We start from the raw sequence: 12,860 nt of genomic DNA, 5'->3' as shown, positions 1-12,860 counted from the left end.
AAACCAGTACATTACTGCTAATGCTTGACACATTAGCATTTTCACCCCCCTCTGTGAAACCTTACATGAGCATTTCCATGTATTCCTGAACCACGCTTAACTTCCAAGTCTTCACTTGTAAGACCTACATAATATTTCCCTAAAATATATTGCTCCATCTCCTTTCTTGCTCCTCAGTCATTCTTCCTGTAACCTCTCTCACTTTTTCTATCACTTAGCACCTTCTGCTCTCTGGCCCAGATGCAGGTTAGGTGTTTGTCTGCTGATGCTGTGTACTTTCATCTTTCTTCCTTTAAACTCCTCCTTAAAACCAATCTTCTTGCCCTCTAGCATATCATTATTGGACAGCAGGTTATCAGGAGTGAGCAGAGGCTACATTGTTGTCCCCTGCACCCATTCATACATTCAAAGTTAAATCCTTTATTCTGAAGCCCCACAGCCATTTTTAAATAACGGGTGTTGATGTTTTCCCCCCATACCATGCTGCGGAGTTGGCACTGTGGGGGGTCTCAAAAGTATGAGGATGCCAGCTACATTGTCTCTGACTAGGAGAAAGGGAAATTGCACATTTCTGTTCTACTTACCGGTTTTCTATTGCTAGAAATCCAATCAGAGATTAACGTTGCAGCCTGCTGGTGACAATGTTTGTTACCAAAGCTGCAGGCCAACATGATGACTTCCCGACGCAACTCTCTGCCCGAATTAAAAGAAAAAACAAAACAAAACAAAACAAAAAAACAGTAAGACCCCATTAGTAAATATGTTAGAATATTTACAAAAATGCATTTCTTGTAACAATGGCAGCAGCTGATATTTGGTTAACATATCAAAGATAATCCAACTACACAAATCTCAGTGTCCACTACATGCCTACAGCTGCTGCAACAGCGAAAGAAAAGCCATGGACCAAACCCAGCTTTTATTTACACTTCCAGACCTCTGTGGTCAAGAGTCCAATTTCTTAAATATCTAGTGCAGACTAATATTAATTTAAAGCATAGCAAATCATGTACTTTAAACTCAGGAAGACAGAATTAATCTCATAGTATCTTGCTGCTCTCCCTCTAACCCAAAAAAGAAAACTAGATGGAAGAGAGAGCTAGGAAAGTATGACATGCTAACGATCACACCAGATTTTAGGAGAGTGCATTATTACAACCATATCTTGCATAGAAAGGAAGGGAAGAAGGAAAGACAAATATAACAGTACTCATGTTGGTAGGATGCTTGAACAAGCGATTTGTTTAAATTATTCGTTGGCCATCCAAGCTTGAGATACATTGATGCAACTTGTCTTAAAATATACTCCTGAGGGAGAAAAGAATATTCAGTGTTAACATTTATTTTTGATTTTTGGTTCAAACTTAAAATACTATTGCCTATTGAGGTTTTGCCTCTCCTTTTTATCCCTAAATGATTTCCCACTTACAAAGATTCTGATTTGCAATTAGCAAAGTAACATGTCCACATATAATCTCTGTTCATTGCTACATTCAGATGTAATTTGCAGAACAGCTACTTGATCAGATGCCTCATATTAGCTGATTTATTTTTATAATACCTAGCAATTTAAAAAGAGTTTCTAATATGCTATTTTGAACTTACAATACATGGTTGGAAAGTTGCAAGACTGTCAACAGCTCAATGGCTATTCTTGACTACATCGTGCATGTTCATTTTTAAAAGAAAATTGTTATAATGGCCATAACCAGGGCAAAAATATTACACAGATACAGTCAATTGACTTCAGAATACTGAACAATGTGGCTGCAAATGAGCTTTGTACATTTAATAACACTATATTTTAAGTTCAGGTTGTTGGTGTGCTTAAATAACAAAGCCAGCACAAGATGTATTTTAGCTTACTTTTACTTTCTACACTGGAGACATATTTCCATATCCTGACCAGTTGTGAAGAAAACAACTGTCATTGTATTCAGCATAATGTTCTGCCAGTGGAATTCACCAATTTGAAAAAGAGAACTGAAATATAAAGAACTGCATAGAATAGCATCTATTTTATTATTATGGATGCATGGGTATGTATATATGATGTTAGGACAAAAGGAGATTCATACTGCAGCTTTCTGTAGCAGATATGTTATTCTGTGACTAAAAAGACTTTTTATTTCCTCTGCTATCACCCCTGCTTTCAAAGCTCTCATCTGAAGCGATAAAACACAACCCAGCTGTGAATTTTACTGTTTTTATTTATTAAAATTGTCTTTTCCTTACACAGCCATGTTTAAAAGTGAAATAGCAATGGCAGTCTGGTAAGAATTTTTCTGTGCAGTTAACAGACTAAAACCACAATTTATTTCAACATCATTTATACATATATACATATATACATACACCCAGTCATCTCTAGCTTCCTGCTTTCTGAGCGTGTGTGTCTGGACACACACACACACAAACAAACACATGTTCAAGAACAAAAATAAAGCACATCTAAACATTTCTGGATTTAGAGAGTTCCTTCTTTTGAATGTCTACCAAATTACACAAAATTACTGTATGCTGTCCATTCAAAATACGTAGAATACATAAACTACACTGTGAGTCAAAACAAACAAAAAACAAACAAATAAACAAAAAGAGCTTGTCACTGGCTGCAGTAAAATCCTGTGTACTTCATTAAGCATGCTTCAGCATAGCTAGATTTTTTCCAGGTAAAATGTTTGTCATGTCTATCTTAATTACCTACTTCTAGTTGCTACCACTGTCCCTTTGGACCCAATTATGAATGGGCTTCTGATTCAATGGTGATCTAATCCTTGTTAATAAAGGTGACTGCATTGAATTCACCATGGCTCTTTGGATGAAATAATGACTACAAATCTTTTCTTCAGTTGTGTGCATCCTGTTAAGTTATGCCTGCATTTGGTGTCCTTGCTAAGCTTGGGCATCAATCTAAGTATAGCTGTGTAGCTCCTCAAAAGAGATAATCTTCAAATAGCTTACTTTGGCTCTTTTAAGTGGAATACTTTGTTGAAATACTTTATTTGTTATTATATTTTATAGAAGGAATAATTACCATTCTTTCCACTGCTCACATAGGTCTCAAAAACAGTTATCACTGTTCAAATGCAAATGAACCAAAGCTTGACAATTGCTGTTTAAATAACGAACAATTAGGAAGAACGATAGTAACACTAGGCCACTTGCAGTATCTAACTGGGGAATAGTTCAACTGTTGGCAATAAAAGGGGATAGGCAAAGGGAAGGAGAGAGAGAAAGAGGGGGACATGAAGAGAGAGAGGGAAAGGGAGTGGGAGAGGTAGAGGGACTATATATCTCTTACGTTGAAGATGTTGTAGCTTTCTGTGCGGTCCAGTAATTTATCTAGAGGATAAAGAGCTCGGCTGGCAGCATGCCAAGGCAGAAAATCCTTCTCCTCTGAAAGGTATCTGATAATCTCCAAAGGAATATTCTGAGGCAAATAACCAGCTCTGCACAATAAACGAAGTTAGTATTAAATTGATTTTGCAGGAGATACATGATAAGGCAAAAATGACTTCCTTTTTTTTTTTTCCAAATGAAATTAAAAGGCAGAAAAACATGATAAACTCATCACACTGTAATGACATAAAAGTCAATCTTATAAAAAACAGCAACACAGTCTCTCATGCGAGCATACCAACTGGATGAAGGAAGGCATGAACACACATGAAAGTAAACTAGACAAAGTATCCCTAATTTATATAGATTCTAGTAGCAATAAAATATACGAATGATGAAGTAACTGACTTTATACTGAAAAAAAAAAAAAAAAGAAGATGTTGTTTTGCTAATATATAAGAAAGAAAGCAATCTGCATAAAATCAACAACCCGAGGCATTTTGTTTCAGAGAACATTTCAACTGGCCAGAGGCAAGTGGGAAGATCTAATAGTGAAAAAGCATCCTTTAGCTTCATAGTTTTCTTCCGTTCTCCTTTCTCCTTCATAGCTGCTTTGTCTTCTAGCCATTTTGGAATAATTTACTTTATTAAACTAAAATAGTATCCAATGACATTGTTTTTGTTAAGAATGTTTCAGCACTTTCCATATAAGCTATGTTTTTCCATATGTTTATAAATCAATCTGCTAGAATTTTGTCCTATTCTTTTACTGGAAGAAAACACCTCTCCCTGCAAGGAAGAGTTCAGCAGGGTTTCAAGAAGGTTTTTAAAACAAATAGCTTTACAAGTAAAGTGCAATACAGACACAAGCATTTGGAAGCTGCTTTTTAGAACTAAGTACTGGAAACATCAAGTTTTAGGATTTGCACTCATTTTCTTTTTCAAAACAGCGTTTTTTCTTAACTATACAGGTTGCAGACACAAAGTGTAACCCTGTGGGTGTGAACTTGCCAGAAACACACCGATCTATTCTTCTCCTGATACATGTGTTTAAATCCCAGAGGAGTTTTCTACCTGCCTAGACAGAAGATAATGATTTTGTTTCATTAAACACTTAAAATCAGGAAGTTGGATTCCACCAGCTTCAAATTAACATAGGCTACAGTATAATATATCTTCACAGACTATTGTTGTCATTGTTGGTTGCCAATGGTCCCCTTAATTTCTATCACTGCCTAGGGAAAAAGATGCATACTTCGAATGCTTAGTACAGCAAACAAAGAATTATTATAGAAACATATAGATTATTATAGAAATAAACTATGATTAGATAAATCCTGATCTCAGCTGTAACAGCATAAAAGAACTACCAAGCTAAAATCTTTGAAATAGACTGCTCTTTTTGGTATGGCTCAAATCCACAGTTTCCTTGCAAACTGCACCACTTCCATGCAAGTCATTGTGATTCTTGCTTTCTCAGACGGATTATGTCCTTTTCCCTTTGAATTCTTGGGAAAGATGTGAGTTCATGTATCAATTTTCAAAATGATCTATCCCCTGTCCTCGTGATTACCCACTCTTGGGTATGCTTCATATCATCTTTGTCCCCATTTTGTCAGCAAGGCTGTTCTCAGGTCCAGTTACAGCACAGACTCAAGCAGGAAAAATAAGATCACTTGGGGAGTTCACCGAGTCGCTCAGGAACTGAGCAGATGTGAAATAAGAATGGAGCTGTCAGAGTGGGTAGTGGACAGAGTTCAATGAGTGTGAAGTTAGAGAAAGTGAGAGGAATTATTTTGTTTTTATAGGCCTTTGTTATTTCTGAATCAGCAGAATATCATCAAGGTGAATCCTAGGTCTTATTACTTTGTATAACTATAGAAAATGGAGCCAGAAGCAAGCTGGATCGACTGCAGATACAAATACCTTGGGAAAAATGTTCACAAATAGATAAACTAGCTTAAAGTTGCATATATGTAATTATGCATTTTGTTATTATAGCTACTGATAATTTGATTACCTTGAGAAAGTGTGGAGCGAGGAACAAGAGGAATGGCTCTAGGAACATGCTGCTTAAGGAATAAACAGATGAATGTTTATTGTGGCTGTGCTAATGGACATTTAGTATCATATTTAAAATAAGTCTCTCTATACTAAGCACATAAGAGGAATCATCACTGCAAAACAACCAGATTTATTTTTGCTTTAAGTTTAACTTCTTCATAAAGAAACGTAAGAAATTAACTCAAAGAGATCTTTTACTTATTCATGAGCTTTGGCCTTCCTAATCACTTTTATAATTGTGATTCTTTGTGATGCTACTCATCCTGTTCACGATGGAAACTGCTGCTCTCATCACCTCACTGTTTCTAACTTCCAAATTTATCAAGTTATGGCAAAGACTGAGCTATTCTTGTTTCCTCCTGAACTTCCTTAATTTCTGTATTTGACTCCTAAAGAACACTTACACATGATATCACTGAAATCCACTCCTCAGATCAACAGAATCAATCCTGAGGGCTGGGTCAGGGATGAAAGGAGGTCCTTGTAGATTACAATTATAAGAAACAGCAGCAACTTTCCCAACAAGGGAAAAAAAGATAATTTCACTGTCATAAAATTGTCTGCTATTACTTACTCAAAGGTATGCAGAAAATAAACTAAGTTAAGCTTTGTACATATTCCACACATGCAGCTTGATTTATCAGTCTTTTCCAACAATGACACTGGAAGGTCAGTTACAGAAATCCTTTTTTTCCTTGTGTCTTTTTGGCTATCAATCATATTGCTATCTTTAAAGTTCAGCAAAAAATACCATCAGATATTGTCTGCAAAAGTCCAAATATGCCAGAGCTCGCGCTAAGAGATGAGGTTCTCCTCCTGCCTAGCCATCTCAGAGGAAAACTGAAATATTGTCTGTCACTCAGGGAATAACTGATTATAAGCTATACCAAAACCATGTAACAAACATAAATACTACAAAAACATTGTGATGACACATCTTATGACTGGTCTGAGACAATCATATTGTTTCTCCCAGTATGTATCAAGCAGCCATCTGAGAATCTTAGCAAGAACATATCTGCAACCAAAATTCTGCACAGGAATCTGGGATAGCCATGGAAAGTATGCAGCATATAAAATACGCAATCCAACCGCTGTTGATTTATAAACAGTGGCTGAATGAAAAGCAATGTTCAGGTTAAGCATTTCTCAAGTGCAGGTTAAAGACTTTACAAAACTTCACATACAGCACCTAGAATGAAATGGTTGAAAGCAACCTTAAGAACTCACTTAGTACATTCCCTAACCAGTGTAGATTCATATCAATGCCATTTCTGACAGAAATTTGTCTGACTTGTAGGCATCTAGGAATGAATATCATAGGAGCATTATAATTTCAGTACTCCTCTTCCCACAGGCATGGTAATAATATTCTAATTCTAGCCCTTCTCCCAGTACGTATTCATGGAAGAGTACTAGCAGATCCATGTACATATCCTAAAATTAAATGATATTTATGCAGCTTCATTATAAAATATAAAAAGCTGGGGTCTTTATTTTAGATTAGAGGTTTTTTACTGGCATCACTGGTCACATAGAAATGAACCCATGCTTAGAAAAGAGTCTGTACAAGCAATCTCTCCTTCATACTGAGCTTTTTAAAAGAACACGTCTACAAAAAGAAAATTTAATCAAAATGATTACATTTGAGAACCATGGCTGTTTTATTACTTTCTATATAATCGTTCTTATTCTTCTGTTTACCATTATGTCAATCTCTCTGTAGCCACTGTTAACACATGAGAACTTTAACATCAGTAAGAAACATGGCAAAACATAAGGTTCATTTTATCATCTGTGTTCCTGGATTTCAGTCACCTGCTGAACTAAATGGGAGAAAAAGAACACAGGCAAGTAAAGAGATTTGTTTTAGTTACTAGACAAATTATCTCTAGACAAACATCCTGGCCCAGCAGGTTTTTCATGTTTAAAGAGGCTGCTGACAAAATGTGGTGAAAAGGTTATTCCCCATTTTTATGATAAGGGCAGAGGCAGATAAAGACCTCTCAAAAGTAATATATATATAAAGTGGAGTAGGACATTATATAATATCATAAGCACCAACCCTTTAACAAGCTAGTATTCTGCTTACACCAAAGAAACTGCTACAGTTGCCGTTGCTATAAAGAAAAGAGGCAATGAGCAGAAAGTACTGAATGTGGCAATGAAATATCCCTCACAAAGAATTCCCACTAAAAATCCCACACCAATCAAAAATAATCTTTAAATTACATGAGCTGTTAATGAGTCAGATAAAAGCTAGAGATCTAGATTATATTATGAAACATCAGTGTGTATTCAGCTGCATTCTGACCTTGATTTGTTCTTTACACTGAGCCACAGAACTTATGGACAGATCCCAGCACATTCATTTTCCCCTTAGGGACAAAGTACCAAATGGTAGTGTAATTGCCAAGGGAAAATTATTACTCTGTTCTGAATTATTTCTATCATAAATCCAGCACAAGTCAAACAGACTCTGTCACAAAAACGACAGGGTTGCCATACAGTGATGAGAGTCCTATATACAAGTGCACCATAAATCCCTTAGTCCCACCACCCAACAAAGTCATTATAAGTCATGTGTTTAAATCAAAATTAGAAAATCCACACTGGCAGCAAACTGATAGACATTGTTGAAACAATGGAAATGAGGTGATTTACTTGCCACTGATTTAAAACTCACACTGCATCGTCTGTTTCCTATGAAATGTGTAAAGCATGACTAGCTTTCTGTTTGGGTAATTTCAAAGGGGGTAAAGCAGCTCTTCAAAACATAGATATGCAATTCAGATTAACATGAGTTCTGTTTCTGTGCATGCACAATATATGAATAATTAGATATACTCATTAACCCACAAAGTTAATGAGCTTATCCCACAGTTTAAAATAAGTTGGATTCTTATGCATTGACTCATTCTTTTACCTTTATGGTTAAGTGTGTGAATTAGACTAAGTCACAGAGAAACTTAACTGTATTTGGCTTTTTCTAACCCTACTCATTTCTTCTGGAAGTACTGAGGACTAGGGCCCCTGTTGATGTATTCAGGATATATTTTCCCACATTGCTTTAACAGCAATGCTGTAGCAAATCCGATATGTTGAACCCAGACACAGAAAACAAGCTTTCAGCAAGGCAACTCAAGCAACAGGTAAGTAAACTCCTGAAGTCATGTATGTCACCTTCCACTTAGAATCATAGAATCATTAGGGTTGAAAAAGACCTTCAAGATCATCTGGTCCTACCATCACCCTACTACAAATGTCATCCACTAAACCATGTCCCTAAACACCAGGTCCAACCTTTCCTTGACCACTCCCAGGGATGGTGATTCCACCACTTCCCTGGGCAACCTGTTCCAATGCATGACTGCTCTTTCTGAGAAGAAACGTCTCACTTCTACAAGTCTGGAAATTCAAAGATTAAAAACTTAAGATGCCTGCCATTCATATTCAGGAAAGAAAGACGGAAAAATAATGCTTTCTCATAATGAGAAATCTGTAACAAAGTCTCAGGGAACTTGAGTGTAAAAGCCTGATCTACCTCATCTTCCACTCTCAAAGTTGGACTGACCTAGGTCCAGATAAAGACTCTGCTTTTCTAAGGCATCCAGAGTGACTTAATGGAGGTATTATTATTTGTAACAGCTGTAGACTTCCACATAACTAGTACAGGAATGCACATCTGCATTTTCATAAGTATAACAGGACCATTTGGCTAACAAGCCCATTTTAAGTGCTAAATTTAACCAGCATTCAACCTCTCCAACATCAAAGGATTCAGAGTATGACAGTTTTAAGTGTAGCATGCTTATTATTATGTTTTCTTACATGCAAAATATCTGAGGACTCTTCAAGTGACATTTAGCTTCACACAAGAGCATTTTAAGCATCCTTCATAGAACAGTTCAAATTCATTGCAATTATCAGAGTAATCACATGGTTTAAATTATCTTGCATAGATTTAGACTTGCCACATAAGCAAAGGCTAATGTTAATTTTAATTAATCACCTCTTTTAAAAAAGGGAAAAAAAAAAAAAAAAAAACAAAAAAAAAAACACCCAAACCTTTAAAAACTGGCAGTTGCAAAAATACAACAAAAATTTTCCTTAAACTGGGTTTAGTAGCTCTCCTTTCCTCTTCTTTCCCATAGAGAAAAAAAAAAAAAAAAAAAAGGAACTAAAACAGATGAAGAGTGCAAGATGAAAAGGAATGATATTAGTGTTTAAAATTAAGATTAAATTGGGTAATGAAGTTGGGTAATGTCATGTTTTTCATTATTGCCAAACTGATTTTGATTTTGATTTTGCCAAACTGAGTCACTCACTTAAATTAACTGGTGAAATCTGAATGTATTTCAGGGAGCTAGTAGGGGTCAATTTCACATGATTCAGTTATTAAAAGTATTATCTATTTTCTTTTGTGATGATTTTTTGGGAGGGGCAGAATGAAACAGCCCTTCTACTCCTTAAGTTTTCAATGAGCAATGATGTCTATAAGAGTATGTTTGAGCAAACTCAGAACTGAGTTTATTATTAAGCACTATACTTTTTCATATCTCCTTTCCTTTCCTTTTTTCTCTCCTCTCCTCTCCTTTCCTTTCCAAAAAAAGCCCCCAAAACAACAACAAACCCAAACCAACCTTCTCCTTATTCTTTAAACCCCAGGTGTAGAGTATTGACATTCAGGCAAAAACACCTGACAATTCAGCTACTTGCAGCAACATCATTTCTCTAACTATTAGCTGATCTTATTTCTCGACATCAAAAGCCAAATTTTGGTAGCAAAGATCAATAACCCTATTTGAACCACTGACAGTATTGATGCCAAAAAACAGCAGGGGGATTACCACCATTTACACTGAAGCAATTGCTGGCCAGTGGGACTCACAACTCTGGTTATCCTGCAATTAAACCTCTAACTTTTATGCTTCCATATAATATCCAAAATTATTACTGATAAATATGAGGATTTATTTTCTTGAAGTTGCTGGTGCAAATATGGGCATATCAGAATTAAACCATGGAGCTGAAGTGATGTTCATTGTAGTTTTCCTTCTCCAGAGGTTAAGATTTCATTTATTGTAGCATTTGAAGTCTTCCAACATATCTAAGATAATTGGTTCCATGTTACAATTGATTGTATTACTCGAAGTCTTGTTCATTGTAATGTCAGGAAAAGTCAAGGTATTCAAGGCCCCATTTAAAATGTTGGGTCTAGATAATAAGTAGCAACAACAGCGAGAGTTCTCATCTGGCCTAATTGCTGTACTTCAAAATGTTTCCGAATTTCAGCAGCCATATCCAGGGTTGTTGACCTTATTTGACTTGGCTTATTCATAAACCCAACAGTCATATAGTGTCCATTTAAATGAATAAAGTGTGCAGTTTAACCCCAACCCTCATTATTACTCCTGGTAGCATTTGCTGATAATTCAACATATACAAAAAACAGATATGTTAAGCAGCTCCCTTAATTAGTGCCTCTGAGTACTAGTTAATGGAGTGAGTATTAGATCAATAGTTTATATCATGCTTGATTAATAGTGGTATAGATTTACTATTTTAATAAATGAGGCCTCAACAAAATTGTTTCAGCAGATGCCACAGAAACTCTTTTTCACTGTCACAAATTGTGGTGGTGGTTCAACGCACAAGCAATTGATTTAGATACTGCTTCCTACAAGAGTTGTTGTATTTTCTTTGACATAAATACTCTCTCAATGGGCCATAGCAGCTGTGCCTTTTTTAAAGGAAATAGAAAGCCACAAATATTTTAAGGTAGCCATCATTCATTCCATATGCTGCATGTCAGTCCATATGTTCTGTGACATATCACAGCCTTGATATCTGCTTTACATGGAGATATACATTTCAGCTTATGTTTGCATATGTTCATAAAAGAAGAATCAAAGTGACTCTTGACAGTAAGCATACGAAAAATTTTGCTATCGAAGTCATGTATCATTTGTGTCTGATTCTGTTGTGTAGTTAAGAGCAGTGAAGCAAATTGTACAACACATTTCAGGGATGCACTGGTGCTGAGAGAACATTCTGGACATAAAAAATCTACTAAGAGCAGGGAAAGAATCTGAATTTATGTATCAAAAGGTAGGTTGACACTGCCTTTTCCCTTATCCTCAGACTTTGGCTTTCTAGAGTTAGCAGAACTCAGAACTTGGAAAGAAGCGAGTCAAGAACTCATTAGAGGAAGGAAAACACTTACTATAACTCATCACATACCTGCATCAGACTCCTGATTTTGGCCTGCTGAATAAAATTCTGAAAGAGAGGAACTTTCATGAAAGCTATCTGAAGAAGGAAGCTGCTTAGTTCACAGATAATTCTGAAGGTATGCTTTTGTCTTTGCTTATTTCTGACATAGCTGTCTGTGTTTGTGAAGTCTACAGGCACAGGTTTTACTGTCCTAAGAAAAATCTTAATCTGTAGAGACTACAGCTTCTTCTCTCCCCTAATCTGTGACAGGAAACAGACAGCACTGCAAAATAGCCAGGCTGTTTCCTATGCTGCCCATAAGAACAGTCTTCACTCAGATCTACTAATTCTCCCACCCACTTCCTCAAAAATGGAGTCACTGTCAGAGTGATAGAGATACTGAGCTATGTTTTTCACTGCATTCCAGACTTTCTCTCCTATTCTCTGGTTTCCAAAGCAGGCTCACAGAACTGAATGCCACGAAGAAGCAACAAAGACTTATGTGGACACAGAAGCATCCCTGGAGAAGAATAATTATTTAAGAATACCACTTCAGCTGCCAGACATGATTGCAGAGCTGCTTTCCACCTTCTGTCAACAGTCCTGGTCAACTAGAGATGTCCCTGATGACTGGAAACTTGCTAGTGTGACACCCATCGATAAGAAAGCTCATAAGGAGAAACCAGGGCACCTACAGGTCTGTCAGCCTGACCTTGGTGCCAGAGAAGGTTATAGAATAGATATTGGGAAATTTTTCTTCTCAGAAAGGGTATTTAGCATTGGAACAGGTTGCCCAGGGAAGTGGTGGAGTCACCATGCCTGGGAGTGTCTAAGGAAAGGGTAGATGTGGTACTTAGGGACATGGTTTGGTAGGCGATATTCCAATATTAGCAGTAGGTGGACAGTTGGACTAAGTGATCTTGAAGGTCTTTTCCAACCTTAATGGTTCTATGACTTCTCATTAATCCAGTTAAGAAATACGGTGGGGAAATATGCAAAACCTATTGTCAGATATTGTCTTTGGCCTTTGTTAATGTGTAACCAATGAGTTTAGTCTTGGCATGTTCCACGCTGTCGTTAGGCCTGTGACTCAAAAGGGAACAGTCACGAAAATCTGAGCACCCAAAGAACTCCACCACAGACTCTTCATGGTAGAACAGAAGGCAAGATAATGATCAACAGCAAGGAAGAATGTCGGCATCAAAACCTTGTTTCTGAGAAACTGGCATGCAGACCAA

General features: G+C 36.6%; 1 protein-coding gene across 1 annotated transcript in view; it reads right to left on the bottom strand.

The window, feature by feature from the left end:
• TRHDE (thyrotropin releasing hormone degrading enzyme) overlaps nt 1-12,860 on the bottom strand; it is a 207,822-nt gene that overhangs the window by 27,726 nt on the left and 167,236 nt on the right. The window contains exons 13-15 of the mRNA XM_032208064.1: nt 3,305-3,452; nt 1,211-1,308; nt 589-693 (exon numbers count right to left, since the gene is read on the bottom strand). Of these exons, the coding sequence (XP_032063955.1) occupies nt 589-693; nt 1,211-1,308; nt 3,305-3,452 (351 nt within the window). The remainder of the gene's footprint in view (nt 1-588; nt 694-1,210; nt 1,309-3,304; nt 3,453-12,860) is intronic.

The sequence above is a fragment of the Aythya fuligula genome, chromosome 1, assembly GCF_009819795.1.
Source record: "Aythya fuligula isolate bAytFul2 chromosome 1, bAytFul2.pri, whole genome shotgun sequence".
In the NCBI taxonomy this organism is placed as follows: Eukaryota; Metazoa; Chordata; class Aves; order Anseriformes; family Anatidae; genus Aythya; species Aythya fuligula.
The sequence above is the reverse complement of the archived record's forward strand: the minus strand, read 5'-3'. Positions and strand labels throughout refer to the sequence as shown.